This window comes from Poecile atricapillus, chromosome 3 (genome assembly GCF_030490865.1).
Source record: "Poecile atricapillus isolate bPoeAtr1 chromosome 3, bPoeAtr1.hap1, whole genome shotgun sequence".
Classification (NCBI taxonomy): Eukaryota; Metazoa; Chordata; class Aves; order Passeriformes; family Paridae; genus Poecile; species Poecile atricapillus.
This window is the reverse complement of record NC_081251.1, coordinates 5,158,985-5,176,650: the sequence shown is the minus strand read 5'-3', so window position 1 is coordinate 5,176,650 and position 17,666 is coordinate 5,158,985. Positions and strand designations below refer to the sequence as shown.

The window sequence follows — 17,666 nt, the reverse complement described above, 5'->3', positions numbered from 1 at the left end:
TTTCTCTTAAGTCAGAGAGGAGGAACAGCCTGAAATCAGATTGTCACACTGAGCTCTGCTCCAAGGAAACATCTCTGTTAAACTGCACCCAGATGAGAAAACTCAGGGCAGAGCCAGGCTGAGCTAACACAGGTGTAAGCACTTGTCATTTTTTAATCCTTTCTTCTCGCTTGTATTTTTTCCTGTGGACACCTTTGGCACGGTTTCTGTCTGCCACAGTTTTATTTTCCCCCCAGCTGGTTTTAGCTCTGCATTCTATAGATGTATAAAGGTGACTTTGGCTGCCTGGCTATGTGGTGACTCCTCTCCCCGTGCTTCAGTGAATTCATCAGCCACTTTCTCTGCCCAAATCCATCATTCCTACTGTAATCAAAGGGACATCAAGAATATGGATCTCCTGTGAATGTGTGGTATAGCAGATGATCTCTGTGCCTTCAGGATTTGAATGTGGAGAAAGTGGTTCATCTAATGGGACCAGTCACTTCAGTTCTTGCAGTGTTTCATGACCACTTATATTGAAGTACTTCTAAAACTTCTTTTGACCCACTGCAGAAAATGTCTCAGTGTTTGACTGACAGCATCTCCACCATTCACTCCCTGGCTTTTGATCCAGAAACTTTATTCTCTGCAGACCTCTCACCTTCCAGCTCCACCCCAGCCAGGCCTGCTGTCATCAAAACCAACCTCACTACAGCTACAGTTCTCTTGAACCTGCAGATGGTGAGGAAAACCTGTCCCTGCCAGAGCATGATCCAGACTGCAAGAGTGGCATTCATCTCACCAGGGCTCTACTTCAAAGCCATGCTCCTTATGCTGCCTTTAGAGGTAAGGGAGGTACTTCAGGTCTGTATTTCACCTTTTCTTCTTACAGCAGATGCCTGAGGCAGGCTGGATGAGCAGGTAAAGTAAATGACTGCCTTGACATCACCAAGATTTTTTTTTAAAAAGGAATTATATGAGTCAAGTCAGTCACTATTCTATATCTCTTTCTGGGTAAGCTTGAGGAAAACAATTGTTTGGGGAAGAGATGTAAGAATATGGATGCTACAATTTGTCTATGATAACTTTTTGGGTCTTAAGGCCACTGGATTGGCTCTGGCCAGTAGAGCTGAGCTCTGCTTCTTGAACCAAGATACTGAAGGGCCCTTGGCATTATTAATCTGTCAAACATGCCAAGGCTTTTCTGGAAGGTAATGCTGTTTGGTCTAAGCCAAAATTGTGTCAAGGACTATGATTATAAAGGCACAGAAAATCTTTTCAGTGCTCAGACCTGTGTTCTGACTGTGTGTAACCTGTCACTACAGACAGATATGAAAAAAAAATAAAAATTGATGGAATGTTTTCAAAGGAAAATCTATAAAAAAAGGCCTGAAATTGAGAATAGATTCAGCTCATGCCATTGAGAAAGCATTTACTTGTCCTACTGTAGAATGCCATCAGTGGTGTAGCAACAGAGTGTAAGTATCCTCTGACGTACAGAGGGAAATTGTTAGACTACAATGGACACGTGATTCATCTTCTCATCAGTGAGTTACTTTAGGAGCCTGTTTGGTGGTGTCTCCACAGACTCTGTAGGAATGATTAAAATGGGCTGTGTTTCCTCTGTGAGAAGCAATGAAAAATCACATCTCTCCACTTCTTCAGCTGCTTAGCTACTCACAACTACCTCATGCACACGTGTGTACACACATCTCCCGTTCCTGCCTGGCTCTTGGGGCTGTTTTGGGCGTGCACTGCAGTTGTTGATGTGTTTCCTGGTCATGAGGAGGGACAGCAGTGCACACACCCTATGTATTCCATGTATGGGGAATATTCAGCCATGCTGCACCATTGCTATTTTGTCATTGAAACATGCCTGCTGCTTCCCAAGAACTGAGCTGATACACTCATTCATATTGATATTCCTGAGGTTTTCATGGGAAAACTCATTTGATTTGGTTGAACCCAGAAGCTGTGTGGTCCATCTTGGCTAAGCAGAGCCTTCAGTCCTAAACCTGTACAATTTTGTTTCATGTTAACTGGAAATGGGTGAGCCAGCTGGCAATTATATTTTAGTCTAAATGGCCTTGTTATTTGCTGTTATTTCCTAAAATTGAGCAGAAAGGCATCCTATGCATTGTGTATCACCTCCTGGCAGGTGATGAGCCTCTTGCTCCCATCCACTGCCGGCAAAGCAGGTCTGATGCTGCAGTTATGAAGTGAACAAAGACAGCAGGGGCTCAGGGAAGATGCTTTATGCAGAGGATAAGATCAGGCTCAGACACAGAGCTGCTTGGGGCGATGCATTATTAAATGCTATCTGCTGATGCACTCCTTCTGTAGAAGCCGATTAATGACATCCCACTTTATTATCCCTTATCTTTTATCTCCACCTTGTTTCACAGATGTAGCCAGCAGTACATGGCACCAACTCAGACCCGTGGCACTCATTAGATGGTGGCTGCTCCTCACAAGTGCCATCAGACCTGCAATTCCTGTCCCTGATTTTCCTAACGATGCTGGTTAACGTTGCTGTGTTGCTGTTCAGGCTACCATGGTGTTGTCAGTCTCAAACCAGCTTATCTTTTACTTATAATTTCCTTTGACACCTTCCTCTGATAAGCTGGGAGATAAACACATGACTCTGCAATGTAATCCCTTGGCACTAAAATCTTAGCAGTAGCTCTGTAGAGGGGTTTCATCTAACGAGTGCTTCTTTTGACCTGCTTTCTATTTCGTTTGAGCATTGCAGCTGCAGATCTTAAGGCATGTTTAAACCAGAATCACAATCTTGTTTAGCTGCTCCCCATACCTCAGGAAGTGTTGTGTCTTTGTGTGAATGTGGGTGTTTGATTCCAGCAGCTACACAGTACAGGAAAGTCAAGCACATCCAGTTGTTTACGGTCCTGCTTTTAGCTTTGATGCTGGGATTAGAGGAGAGCAGTTACCCCCTTTAAGAGAAAACTAATCAGAGGAATATTTTTCTGCCAGCTGAAAGAGAGCTTGAAAATATTTTCTTGAAGATATCTATCTTCTTGGTTATTTCTTATCACAACCAGATATGGATTTGCTGAGGAGGGAGAAAAGGCAGGATTAGGGAAAGGTGGCATCTTAGCACTGGTGGTAGTGGTGTGAGCTTTGTGTGACCAAAGACTCAAGGTCTGTCCCTAATCCCAAGGCTGCACCTAATTCTGGGAGCTCTATATTCACCACCAAGCCATGGTCCTAAGCACCACATCTTCACATTTTCTGTGATTCCATCATTTCCCTGGGCAGTCTGTTCCAATGCCTGACCACTCTTTCAGTCCAGAAATTTTTCCCAATATCTAATCTAAACCTACACTGGCAAAACTTGACAACATTTCCTTTTGTCCTGCCTTGTCCTGAATTATTTCTGTGGCTGGCTGTCTCAGTGCCAGCCAGGCTGTGCATCATTTTCTGCCAGGTTAGGAAGTGAGATCAATTCAGTAAGGAGGAAATGTAGTGGTGGCACTGGGGATGATCTTCCAACCTGTGTAACCCACCTCAGGTAACTTCACTTCCACAATGAGGTCAGAACAGCATTAACAGCAAAATTTATGGCAAAATTGACAGCAATTTTTTGATACTAAATTATAATCCCAGCAAACAATGGCCAAATGTATTATAGACAGATTAATAAACACTTTAAGCTGAGAAAGTAAGAGAGTTTTTATTAACATACTACAGCAAGTGCTGGTTTGTGGACAGGCTGAGACTGAGATTAAAGGCTCCCTACTGACAGCTCAGGGAGAAATACAGCTGCTTAAATACAAATGTGTGGTCCTAACTGCCTCTAATAGCACTCTGCCATGCCTAGGGAAATCTTTAACCCTTGTGTATACCCCAGCATGGAAGGAGGAAGAGGATTAAAACTTTGATTCTTATTAAATTGAAATAGGTCACTTTTTTACTCAGTCATTTGTTGCAATTAGCATCTAATTTGGAGACACTTCCCTCTCCTGTGAGTCACTCTGTGGGCAGCCTGGGTGCCAAACAGAGGATTGTGGGTGGCACACCTGGATTTCAGGGTGCAAAACATCAGGTTCTGGAGCATTTCTTGTATCAGCTAGGACACAGATGTTCTCAGGCCCCTCTATGATCTCAACATGCATCTCCTGAGTATAGACATGAAGTTTTCTTTTCCAGCTACAAAATGATAAAATGATAAACTACAAACACATCAAACTATCTATAGATTATTTCTGTTTTCTTTAATTTTTGTCTTTCTTACCTGTTCAGCAATCTGATACAGCAGAACAGATGGACAGTGACACAAAGACAGGAAATCCACCTGAAAATGGCCCAATTAGAATTAGTACAGTGTTCATTTCTTCACTGTATAACACTTGTCTAAAAAGCTTATCTATGGCTAAATGTTGTAGAGAAAATCAATAAGGATTATCTCCATACAAGTAGAAAAGGCAGCACCTTTCTGCCTATCTGACAATATTTCAAGTGCAACAGTCTTATTTTTTTAAGGTCATTGTAAAGGACATCAAATCTGGAGAAGGAACAAACTCGGCTCTGCCTGCCACAAGATTTTTCCAACTGCCATTAAGGGACATTCTCTTTGTAATGGCAAGGGACAGGACACTGCCTTGGCTGAACTGTCCACATCACCATGTTCCTGTTAAACCACTCCACAAGTGAGATGATTCTTGCACTTAGAGACGAACTTATTCCAAACAAATCTTTGGTCAGAATGTTGCACTAGATAGGTCCCCTCTCTAACTGAATTTATCCTATCCTATCCTATCCTATCCTATCCTATCCTATCCTATCCTATCCTATCCTATCCTATCCTATCCTATCCTATCCTATCTTGTGTATTTTCCCACAATGAACCAGGAGGTTCATGTGGGACATTGTTCAGGCCCTGTCCCAAAGCAGCCAGCTCTCTGCAAGGAGCTCCCTCAGGAGCAGGTGAGAAGGAGGAATGGGAACTAATCCCTTTGCACAGGCCTTCCCATGGCATCTCCTTGTTTGTTCTGGATCCTTGTTAAAGGCAGGCAGAGTATCAAGGGTTTCTCTTTGAAAGGTGGAAGGAAACAGGAGCAGGATGTGCTAGGAGGAAAGCCTGATTTCCAGTGATGACTGGAGCCATCAGGGACAAGGCAAACTGCCGTGCAACATGTTAGGAAGTGTATATTATAATGGCTTTTAAGTCTTTTACCAGCACTGCCTGATTGCAACATGGCCCTTTGGTATCATAGTCAGTCACTAAATATTTATCGTGCCCTAGAAACAATAGCTGGGCATGTGGTTTTAAAGCACATGGCACAAGATTGTGTTTCCAGACATTTCTGGAATACCCCCAGTGAGGAGACTCCATACCCACTCTGGACAATCTGCTCAGGGCTCGGTCACTGCACTGGGAAGTTCTTCCTCCTCTTCAGGTGGAACTTGCTGGGATCAATCCCTGCCCGTTCCTCTGGTGCCATTGCTGGATCCCCATGGAGCAGAGCCTGGGCCCTGCTCTGAGCCCTCCCTGCTCACAGGGACAGCCAGGGATGAGGTTCCCTCTCAGGATCTCTCTCCTCTCGAGGCTGAACAGCCCCAGCTCCCTCAGCCTTTCCTGGGCAGGGAGATGCTCCAGTCCCTCCATCATCTTTGTCACTGGGCACTGGACCCATTCCAGGAGCTCCAGGTCTCTCTTGTCCTGAGGAGCCCAGAACTGGACCCAGCACTCCAGATGTGCCTCACAGGTCTTCTTGCTCACAGGGCACACTCCTGGGTCAAGGACATCTTATCATCCACCAGGACCCCGAGGTGCCAGAGGTCTCTGTCTCCTCCTCCAGCTCAGGATCATCCGTGGATGTGTGTGCTCAGCTGTGTGGATGTGCCGTGTTTTAGTACTTTCATCTGAACCACATCTCCCGACTTTGTTACTGAAGGCATCACCACATCTTCATCATCACATCATCATCTGAGTGACTCACTGAAGAGAGCTTGTTTTGACAAGATCAGTTCATGAAGGATCCATGCTGATTTTTAATACTCTACTGGTTACAAAATGACAAGTAACATTTTTTTTCCGTTATCTTCCTGGAGATCTAAATTAAGCTTATTGACCTTTATGCCCTGAGTAAGATGTGTGATGATTGATTTTTACCTTATTACACTTTTTTCCTCTTATGAGTGACTGAGAAATGAGTTCTTTTGGTTCAGGTTGCAGTGGAAGGTAACAGAAATCACTACAGGAAGGACACTGAGGGGCTGGAGCACATCCAGAGAAGGGAAGAGACCTGGGAAAGGGTCTGGAGCACAGCTCTGATGAGGAGCAGATGAGGGAGCTGGGGGGGCTCAGATTGGAGAAAAGAAGGCTCAGGGGGGACCTTCTCACTCTTTACAACTCCCTATAAAGAGACTGTAGTCACATGGGGCCGGTCTCTGCTCCCAGGTAACAAACAAGAGGACAAGAGGAAATGGCTTCAAGCTGTGCCAAGGGAGGTTTAGATTGGATATTGGCAAAAAATTTCTTCATAGAAGGGTTGTCAAGCATTGGAACAGGCTGCCCAGGGAGGTGTTGGAATCAGCATCCCTGTAAGTGTTCAAGAAATATCCACCTCTGGTTCTTAGGGGCATGGTTTAGTGGTGGACCTGGTAATGATATGTAAATTTTTGGGCTCAATGATCTTAGAGGTCTTCTCCAGCCTTAATGATTCTATGATTTCTCAAACCACTTCTTGAGATAAAGGAGTTTTTCATGAGTGAGGGTAATGGTTCTGCCCACTTCCTTATTGATAACACTGATTAACAATTCCAATATAATAATTCTTACTTAGACCTGTGTTAATTATTTCAGGGCGTAGTAAGTCAAGTTCCAGCACTCACACCTATGCCCTGGCATTGTTTAATCTTCTTTTAGAGTTGTCTCCAGCTGAGAGGGCAGTGTGCCATGGAAAAGTGGTGGAGATGAGCAAGAAGAAAAAAACAACCTAAATAACTCACTTTGAGTTGTGAAATTGAACATTTAACTTAATACGTGTCTTTCACACTAGAAGAAATGCCACTGGAATGAAGGAGGCAGAAGTGTATGATGAAATTATTCTGTGCAAAGGACTCTGGGACTTGAAATCTTAATTATGACAGCAACTTCCTTACTGAAAGGGGACTGGAATGTGCAAACCTTTTAAGGTGAGTCTGAAAGAAAATTTAGCCCCATTGTTGACTGCACAGAAGAACACCTGTTTCCCAAAGGCCACAGAGTTGGGATTGCAGATTATTTATGCTATTTGTTATTTCTCTCTTAAATGGAGTCTGGAAGGGATGGAGGGCTGCTCATCTGACTTCTGTTTTTGCCTAGGAAATCTTCTCACAAGACCTGTTTCTGCTCATGCTGATAAATATTTAGGCTCCCTTCAACACTTAATGCTAATAAAGTCACAATGATGGTGAAGTTTAGAGAATTTTATTTCTTGGTAATAAGAAAGAATGAAAGTTATGATGAACTGGTCAGTGAAGAATGATTAATTTAGAGACTGATACAGCAAAAGAAGATACTAAAAAATTTTGGAACACGTGTCTACTTGTTATGAAAAACAAAGTTTCCAAATGCAGGGACCTTCCCCCTTTTGATTATCTGTTGTTGTGAATTAAGCCTTTTTCTCAGACACTCCTTTTTCTTTACAAGGCAGGTTTAGTTACCTGTATTTAAATGCAATCTTGCACTACAAACAGGAGTCTTAATTTAAATTAACTACATTTGGTTTGTTTCTTTGGGGTATTTTTTGTGTTTTTTCACAACTGAGCATTTTACAGTAGAACATATGTCAGCAACAGATTCTAAACCAGAATAGATCTAGAGGAAACTGTTCTGCCCTCCTAATTTCTTTTAAGAATTATATATTTCAAGCAGTCCTGTTTATCTTGTGGTCCTGTTAACAGTACAATAGTTTAAATTTTCAATCAAGTTAAAAGTAGTTACATGACCAAGCACTATCCACTATGCCAAGAACATAATAAACATATGGAACCACAGACCTTTAAAAAATGTTTATTAAATAACATTTTGGGAAAAGAAAGATGAGAAAAGCTAATAATTAAATATATCTGGCAATCAAACAACAAGTTTAAATTAAGATTTCTACCATATTCTGGACCACTATATAAATAGAATATATACATCATCCTACAGATTTTTCTTGTGTGAGTCACTGTACTCAAGTCAGTCCTTCTGCACATGTTAGAGAGGCAGGATGAAATCAATGTTTGTGGAAGAATTCATTAAGGAGATGGATGTCCAGGAAGGTAAAAATTGAGCCTGTTATTTTATTCCAGTTTTGAATTGACAAGAGCAGAGAAGTGGCCTTGACAAAGCTCTGGGTACATCCTGGACACTTTGCCAGGAGTCTTGGAAAAAAGCATCTTCAAGCTTTCAAGGGTTGGCTGAAAATGATTTGAAACACAAAATCAATCATGAGTGGGAAGTGAAAACCCACAACATCTTCTTTCAGAATAATTATTCATCAACATTATTTTCTCTCTAATGTTTTCCTCTCTGTTGCCATTTACTCCCCAGCAGCATCCGAACCACTAATTTAGACACACCTAGAAAATACATGGCTCTCTCAAGGAAACTTCTCACTTAACCATAAAGGAGTTCTAAATCTCTCTTTCTTTATGCTAAAGCTTGTGGTGAGAATTTGGTTAATTCCATAACAGAAGACAGGAAGTAATTCTTGCATTGTTGATGTCAGCCCATATGTTTCTATTTCCTATTGGAATTCTAAAAGCTCAGGTTTGCCACTTGCTCTTATCAAGTGTGTTTCTACTTCCATTTGATCTGCCACTATTGTTAAGAGGATGAAGAAGGAAAAAAAAGGTAAAGAAGTCCCCTCCTTCCCTAGAATTTCTTTGGTTCAAGGATGAGATTGATCTCTCCCGATCATGGAAAAGTGTTATCTCACACAGGTAAAGAAGAAATGAGATTTCGTGATAGTGATTCTGGCCTAGTATTTCAGCAAATATTTTTTAAAAAAAATCCATTTGCATAAATTAATTGTTGTTTAGGGTTTTTTTTTTAAATATCACTTTACCCAGGTCACAATTAAAATGCCTGGAACTTACTGCATAATCCATCCTCACAAGCATTGGGGCAATCCCCGCAGGGCTCTCCTTCCTTGTAGGGTGTCTTCATTGAACTTATTAGATTTCCCCTGAAACATCAATTTTGCCAACATCAGCTATGAAGTCACTACACCATATCTGAGAGGAAAACTAAGTTATAAAGATGTTTAGATTTACACTCAGTTACTTATGCAACTTACTGTTACATTTACACTCTGGTTATATGCCAATCAATTTTCACCTGTGTGCTGGGTTTATTTGGAAATGCTTTGGCAGTGGGCAGGGAGGGGGAGGAATTTGGAGGGGGAGGAATTTGGAGGGCTGGCTTTTCTCAGAAGACACCAGAGGCTGTCTCTATTCCACACAGGGCCAATGTTGGCCAGCTCCAGGTTGGACCCATGTGATGGTGAGAGTGGTTCTGTAATAACACATTCAAGGGAGGGTAAATTCTGCATGCAACAACAGCCAGAAGAAAGGAGTGAGAACATATGAGAGAAACCACTCTGCAGACACCCAGATCAGTGCAGAAGGAGAGGCAGGAGGTCCCCCAGGCACTGGAGCTGAGATTCCCTGGTGCAGCCCATGGAGAGGCAGCTGTGCCCCTGCAGCCCATGGATGTCCATGGGGATGGAAAGATCCACCTGCAACCTGTGGCGGAGCCACACTGGAGCAGGAGGATGCCTGAAGGAGGCTGTGATCCCATGGGAAGCCCTCACTGGATCAGGCTCCTGACTGCACTTGTGACCCTGTGGAGGACACGTGTTGCAGCTGTCCGATCCTGAAGGAATGGAAGCACGGAGGGAATCCATGCTGGAGGAGTTTAGGAAGAACTGCACCCTGTGGGAAGGACCAAACTGAACTTCATGGAGAACTGTCCTCTGTGAGCAGGACCCCACAAGGGAGCGGGGGAAGAGCATGGGGAGGAAGGACTGGCAGAAATGGCATGAGATGAACTGACCAGAGCCCCAGTTCCATCCCATTGTGCTGCTGAGTGGGAGGAGGTAGAGAAAATTGGGAGTCAAGCTGAGCTTGGAAAGAAGGCAGGGGCTACTAGAAGGTGCTTTAGATTTGGTTTTACTTCTTATTATCCTAGTCTGATTTGGTTAGTGATAAATAAAGTTAATCTTCCCAGTCTGAACCTTTTTTTTCCATGACAGTAACTGGTGACTGAACTCCCCTGACCTCATCCTGACTCATGAACTTTTTGCTATATTTTTTAATTACTCTGTGCTGTTGAGGAGGACTCAGAGAGTCTGGGTGAGCTACTGATGGTCAGCCAAGGTCAACTCACAACAAGATACTGTGAATGTGGAAATTAATTTTAAGCACTATTTGAAATCATCACTTTACCTTAACATTCCTGTTAAAGTTTTTTGGTATTAATTATAGTCTTCACTGTACTGTACATATTGGTATGCCTTTCTGAACTGAGATTTCAAGTAGAAAGTGCAAAATATTTATTTCTAATTAACTGTTATGAAAATTAGGATTTTTAGGCAAGTGACATTTAATCTAAAAATCAGTGTCCCTTTTGTGTGTTTTATGCATTTTTTTGTGTGACAACTCTTTTCATGAGTAAGTTTCTGTCTTTTCATATTCCTAATACAGGCTTCAAACCTCTTTCTCAGATATTGGTGATGTGCCCTGTTACAAATATCACCAAGTCCTGACTAATTTTGATAATGTAAGAAGAACCAAAATCAGAATCAATACGTACGCAGGGCAGTACTGGCAGACGTAAAAGTAACTGTACGTAGTGTTGCTGCAGAAAGAAAAACCACATCCAATTTTATAGGAATTGTGCCAAACCATCTGTAGGCATAAGAATAAAAATCATGTGAGTATGAAAAACATATATTTGAAAATAATTTAAGTACAATATGCATCACAGAAATGTTTGCAATGACGTTAAGTCACTTTATTTACCTTTTATAGTAAAAATATGAGCGCCATTTTACCGAAAATCTGTTTTCACCCCTATTCAACCAAAGAATATTGGGGCTATAACAATATTAATTCAAGACATATGTTTATAAAACCTTTGATTTTATATTTATCTCTTCATTCAATTGAAACTGTTAATGTAGGAATGATGATGTAAAATTTTGTATCCTGTGCTTTGTGCAGGTACCGTAGAAGTTTAGGACAAGTCATTGTCCAACTCCTCTGAGTCAAAAGAACTCTGTTGACTGCAACAAAACTACTTTTATTTCCTTGCTGATACTTTAATAACCCTGTTTTTTCAGCGTCTGGGCAATTTTCAGATGTTAAACAAATTAGTTTAACAAATAAAAAATAGGTTGTTACTTCCTGAAGTCTTGAAATATCAGTATCTTTACTCATTACTCCTACATACACTTAGACTATTATTTTCATTTTAATATTGTTACTTTACCTATTATTTTCATTCTAATTCTGTTCCTTTGAAAGTTTTCATAAATGTTTTATTGGAATAACTCTCATGTCTCCATTTTATTTATTTCTATTAAAGTTGAGAGGGTAAAACTTGCTTAGCTAACATTTATTCCTTCAGCCTGAAATATATATATATATCTAAAATACATCTACCTGAGTGTAATGGCCAATCATAGCACCTTTTGTTTTTGCCCCAATTCCATATTCAAAATTTTTCTTCTCATTGTACCAGGCCTGAAGAACATCTTCCCATGAGAACGGGGCAGAGGACATGAAGAGATTTTCACCACAAAGTACATCTGAAAAAAGAATGGTGCTGAGAAGTGCATGGAGAAATACACACAGAGAGAAAAACTCCAACAAAACAAACCAGCAGAAGGTGGGATGATTTCCACAGAAATTCTCATCCTAAATGGGGAATCAAGATGTTTGTTTTTTTATTCCAGCTGGGTGACATCACCCTTTATAAATACTGAAGGTGTCACTTGACCAGGTTGCAGCATGGCTGGTTTGGCTGGTGGCTGGTTCTTGGCAGACATTCTGTATGACTGAAGGAACACCTGCACTGCTGCATCCCAGATTCATGACTGTAATTTTGCTATTTGGAAGTTGTCAACTTCCAAATAATCATATGTCCAAATAATAAGTAATAATCATTACCCAGGTCATGGCCCAGTAATCTTGGGAAAAGCCCAATAATCCAAATTTTACTCCTGGAACACAAGAAGTTTATACTGCCCTTATCTACTGCCTTTATTCAGGTCTAACCCCACTGCTTTGGTCCTCAAATGGGATTCACCCTGGAAAAAAACATAGAATTTGGATTTTAGGAGAAAACATTGACAGGTCTGTCCACATCTTAGGCATGGTGTGGGCAAAAGTCAGTCAACAGCACATTGGGCTGTTAACATGGTACAGATGTAAATTCAATATCCAGTGACTGACTGAAGTTAATCTGAACCTCAAAGACAGTTTTAGATTGCAATTTTCCAGATGATTTGAAAACTCTAAGTCTGGTCTGAGATGCTGTGCTTAGCACCACCAGCCAGTTTTACACTTTTGCCCCTTTCTTCCCAGACATTTCAAACCAGCACATGTAAACTGGTTTCTGCACTAAACTGGCTCTAGATCTCTGGATTTGCTTTCTTCTGGTGGGTGTTTTAGGAGAATATTTATCATTGTGATATAGTATTTTTATCTGCTATGGATAATGGGATATAGCTATGTAAAACTGGGATGAAAATAGGATTGAACTTTTCTCACTCACTGGGCAAATTTCTGCCTAGAAATTTCCCTTTGTAATATGACAAAAAAAAAAAAAAAAATCAATATGGAATTAAAATTGCATCTTATTTCCCCCCAGAAAGCAAAACCTCAAACTGGTCACATCAATAATGTGTGATACTGCTCAGTTCCACTCATGCTTCACTTACTGGTTCTCCTCAGATTAGGGGGACTGTGCCTTAAAGTACATTGATTGGCCCAATTTTGGGCATTCTCTGCAGCTGGAGGACACCATTCCTTAATGGAAGAAGAAAATATCTGTCACATACCTATGAATAACCCCTCATGAAGGAATAACATTTAGAAATTACATTTAAATAGGAAAAAAGTGAAATGCAAAATCCTTTTCATCTTATTTTTTTCAGGGGAGAGGTAGGTAGGAGCAAAATTACTGTGCACCAAGGGAATAGAAACTGTGAAGCCTGATGAAGAATGCATCAGAAAGAAATTAATTATGCTATGGATCTTTCTTCTCCTTCTAATTTTACTTCCAAAGAGACATTGCTGTTGATATACCACCAAATTTTCAGAATTTGTTTCTTCCACCTGCCCAGCCTTATGTTTCTCTTGGTGCTGATTGTGCTCAGTCCTTAGGAAAGGTCTGGAGAAGGAATCTGTGGCTAAATAAAATAATCTGACCCTGCATACAGTCTTGTCTCTCTCACAGAGCCCACTACTCATTAAAAATAGATTTACAGCACACAACTTACCATCTTCATCATGTTGCTGGCAGTTGGTTTTACTCCTCTCCTGAGGGCATTATGTCTGTCAACAATCAGCTTTTGCTGCTCTGCTCTGCTGCTTGACAGAGCACTGAGAGCTTCAGCTTCCTAAATTGAAAAAAAAAACACAAAAGAAGATGTATTTCTGTTTTATTTGAATGTAACTAAATCCTGCATCCTGTGTAGGAAATATTAAAATACCAAAATTTTATTATCAGCTAAGGAGATAATACATGGGGGGGAAGGAGGACTGTGGTCTGCTTTGTCTCCTGTCTCCAGGGGTGTGTCCATGTGGAGCAGCATTTCAGTGGTTCCAGGGTGTAGAGTTTAGCAGTTAGGCAACACAACCAGACTTATTTACCAATATTATAATTTCCTAATGAGGTTTTGTGGAAAGAGGATCTAAAAATCATCTGCAGGTATGACTTGTGTTTATGATGTGTTTCTTTTCTAGTTTTGAACATCCCTATCCATGTTTTTCTACTGAAGAAATCTGTTTAATAACAGGATCACCTCAGGCCTCTTGTGGTACTTCATCAGGATATCTCATTGAGCAGAAATGTTTATATCTTTCATGCCATATATTTTTTCCAATTCTGTCATAACTGATAAAATTTCTCATGCTTTTCATATATTCTCTAATTAAAAAATAGCCATGTGAGGAACTCAGCCTGCTCTTTATATCCATTCCCAACTAGTCTAGACTGTAGCACTGAGAGAATAAATTGAAGAATTGGGGGGAAATGCAGGCAAGGCATTGGTCACATCCAGTGTTTCTGATGCAGAAGTAGCAAACTACAGATTTCAGGCTAAGTTTGGGTTGGGAGGAACCACTCTGTGTGTGCATTTGGGGTGTTAATTTAGCTGTTTGAGGGAAATCAGGGATATGGGCGGAGCAGATGGGACTCTGAGCAAAGGGATAGGCAATACCTCAGGACCTGTAAGGAGAGAAAGGGAGAGAGGTAAGAAAATTATATCTGTAAACCTGTATGGAATTAAAGGGAAAAGTGTTGGATGTTTAGGAGGTTCTGATTACTGGATTTGTGTATGGAAACTTCTGGAAAATACATTTATCTCTGACCCAACTTATGAGTAATGCTGAAACTTTTAGATGTTTATTTTGTGCAAATGTGGAACTAGACAACTGCTTTGAAATTAAGCAGACTTCAAGGATAAATGCTTTCCAGATCCTAAATATCTAATACTTCAAGGGTAAACGCTTTCCAGATCCGAAATACCTCATCAGACTCTTCCTGCATGTGTTTGGTGTGCAGAGGAAAAACCATATTCTGTGGGTCTACAGGTGCCTCAGGACCCACCCAAATTTTACAAACAAGAGAAATGTATTCTACCTGTCCAGTGGAGGGAGGCAGCACAGCTGTGAAACACAGGAACACCACTGCCAGAATCATCTCTGAAAAGGTGAGAATGAGGAATTAATTTATTTTTACAGAGTTTTCTTTTCTCTGAATACAAAATACATTTTTCTTCTATGTGTTTGCTGGCTTTTGCTCAACTTCCTTCCTTCCTTCCTTCCTTCCCATCCACTTTTAGCACTAGAATAATGAAATTAATTTCTCCTCTTAATTTCCAAATTTCTATGAACCAACTGCTTTTAACATCTCATACTTCCTGATGTAGCTGATGGAATATCTCCACAGGTATTCACAGGTATTTTTGCTGCCCTTCCCACAGGAAGACTATTGCTCATTTTCAAACTGCAGGGTGGGATGGGATGCTGCTCTTAGCTTGTTCCTGTGTCTGGGTAAGTCTGAAAATTCCCCTGCTCCCCTTTGTCTGCTCTGACTGGAGTGCTTTGGTTGAAAGGGGCATCAGACACTGAGTCCATGTGATCTCTACAGTTGGGTGTAGGAATCAGGATTCAGAACCCACTGAAAGATTAATGACCAGCACTGTGAAATCTTGCATGTGAGCTGGGGCAGAACTGGGAAAGACCTGTTTCAGGAAGCTTTTTTTGGTATTATCTGTTTCAAGACAAGTCTTGGTTATATTACAAGTAATAAGAAATGACAACAGAAATTAGTTTTCTCTAACACTGTGATTCTTGGTATTTCCTCTGCAGGGCCAGGAGTGGGACTTTGATGCTCCTGGTGGGTCCCATCCAACTCAGGTGATTCTACAAATATCTGATTCCAATTGAAGGAGCATCCACCAGGCCCTGGACTCCAAGACTCCACTTGCCTGGGAGGCTCAAAGCACCACTCCAGTGACCCAGGAGGTCACTGCAAAGTTCAGGTATCTTCAATCTACCACACGAGTTGCATTCAGCTTGTTTCTGCTCACCTACCCCTGGCAGGCAAGCAGGTGACTAGAGTGGAATTTACTTGCTCTGGCAATTTTCCCAGCCTCCCACTCCAAGGGAATTTATGAGCATGTTACCACAGAGGTGTATTATTAGCTTAACTTGTTTGGTTTTGAGGGGCTGCTGATTTTAGTTTTAAATTATTCTTGGGGAGAGGCCAGTAGGGTTTGCTGATCCTTTCATATCCTCTTTGCCTCGAGGCAACCAGTTTATATAAAACACAGTGTGCTCTGGAGAACACTGGTACTTGTGGAGAACACGTGATTAAGGAAAACTATTCTTTACCAGGTGTTACAGCAAGGCCCCAGTTCTTCATCAGCCTCTTACCTTGCTCTGGGGGTGACCCACAGTGCCCAGCCTTAGGCAGGCACGCTGCTCCAGCTCTGCTAAACAACAGAGCCCGTGGACTGTGACTATGGACAGCTGGAGGTCAGAGGCCAAAAAACTGGAAAGACTGGTCACATCTGTCCAATTAAACTCTCACAGCATTCAAAATAGGATGGCTTACTCCAGGCACTTGTGTTTGAGGGAAGATCTAGTTGATCCAGGGGAAAATAACCAGAATAAGTCACTCATCTCCTGTTCTGAGTATTGCTTTATGTCCCTTACTTTTAATTTTGACATCACCTGTGCATCCTTGAAGTGCTTTAGAATCACAGAATATTTTTTTCTTATTAACTTCTCTGACATGTATTTCTCAGAGCCATTACAGAACTTTGCACTTTATCTGACTTAGGTGTTTAACAACAAAAGGTTATACTCCCAATATCATGAAAAAATATGTTTTTTCCCTAAATTTCTAACTAGATAGTAAATAGAATTTGGGTTATTTTTAGCTGTACTCAAGTTACAAGCAAAAATATGTCTTTTGAGTACAAAATATGATGAGATGCAAATAGAAAACAACCCTTTTTGCACGTAAAGCACATTTTGAAGGAAAAATAACTCTTCACTTAAATTGTGAAGCTTTCTATTTTGCAAACCAAGCTGAAGAAGATAACTTAGAGGCATGGGAAAAGTATCCATTCACTATAATATTTTCTATGAATTAACTTACAATTAAATATAATTGGTAATTTAATACATGATACAAGTTTCAAAATGCCATTGGAATGCTTTTTAAGACCCAGTGGGTTTCCCACTCCAAGATATTAACATACTTTTGGCAATCCCACTGATTTCAACCAAATGCTTACAGTTTATGAGATGTAAATTTAATTGCTCTGCATTAATTTCTAGGCACCGGTCCTAAAATCAGTCTCTCTCTCCCCCTCCTCTGTTCCCCCTCAATCAAACATAAATCAGGACATGTGCCAAGTCTTACTGACTTTCCTGCAAATCCATCTGTATACCGGGATCTGCCACTGAAAGATGGTGCTTTAGCATCCCTAGTTCATATGAGTTTGGCAAACTCATGTGTTTTTCCCATCTCTCCTTCTAAAATAAAAAATTAAAAGGTGTATCCTAAATTATTAATTTAATTGAATAACCACTACAAACAAAAAAAAATCCCAATTAATTTTTTTTTTATCCTTGAAAAAGACCTGAAATAGAATAAAGTTTCTGTCATTGCACTTGTACAGCATTATTGCACAAAGGCTACTTAGCAGCCACTTTGCAGAAAAGAGTCAATTAAACAAGGTGGTAATTTCCTCACTCTGAAAATAGGTGGTGATAGAAACATGAACCAATAGAACTTACTGAGCTGAATATATACCCCACTCAATGTGTTTTGCTCTCTCTCTGTCCCTTTCTCTGTGTACATATAATTTCCTGAGACACTGCTTTCTTGATACAGGTGGCTTTTCCTGTATTTTTGATTGTTCATCTGTTTTCTCTACCTTTTTGTTTTA

The 17,666-nt window shown here is 40.8% G+C and overlaps 1 protein-coding gene across 1 annotated transcript in view; it reads right to left on the bottom strand.

Annotated features, from left to right (window-relative positions):
* Nucleotides 1-7,413: 7,413 nt before the first annotated feature.
* LOC131577067 (uncharacterized) overlaps nt 7,414-17,666 on the bottom strand; it is a 50,702-nt gene continuing 40,449 nt past the window's right edge. Inside the window, exons 5-11 of the mRNA XM_058834415.1 lie at nt 14,843-14,904; nt 13,479-13,598; nt 12,918-13,005; nt 11,638-11,783; nt 10,787-10,881; nt 9,070-9,158; nt 7,414-8,388 (exon numbers count right to left, since the gene is read on the bottom strand). Coding sequence (XP_058690398.1) covers nt 8,378-8,388; nt 9,070-9,158; nt 10,787-10,881; nt 11,638-11,783; nt 12,918-13,005; nt 13,479-13,598; nt 14,843-14,904 — 611 coding nt within the window. The 3' untranslated portion in view covers nt 7,414-8,377. The remainder of the gene's footprint in view (nt 8,389-9,069; nt 9,159-10,786; nt 10,882-11,637; nt 11,784-12,917; nt 13,006-13,478; nt 13,599-14,842; nt 14,905-17,666) is intronic.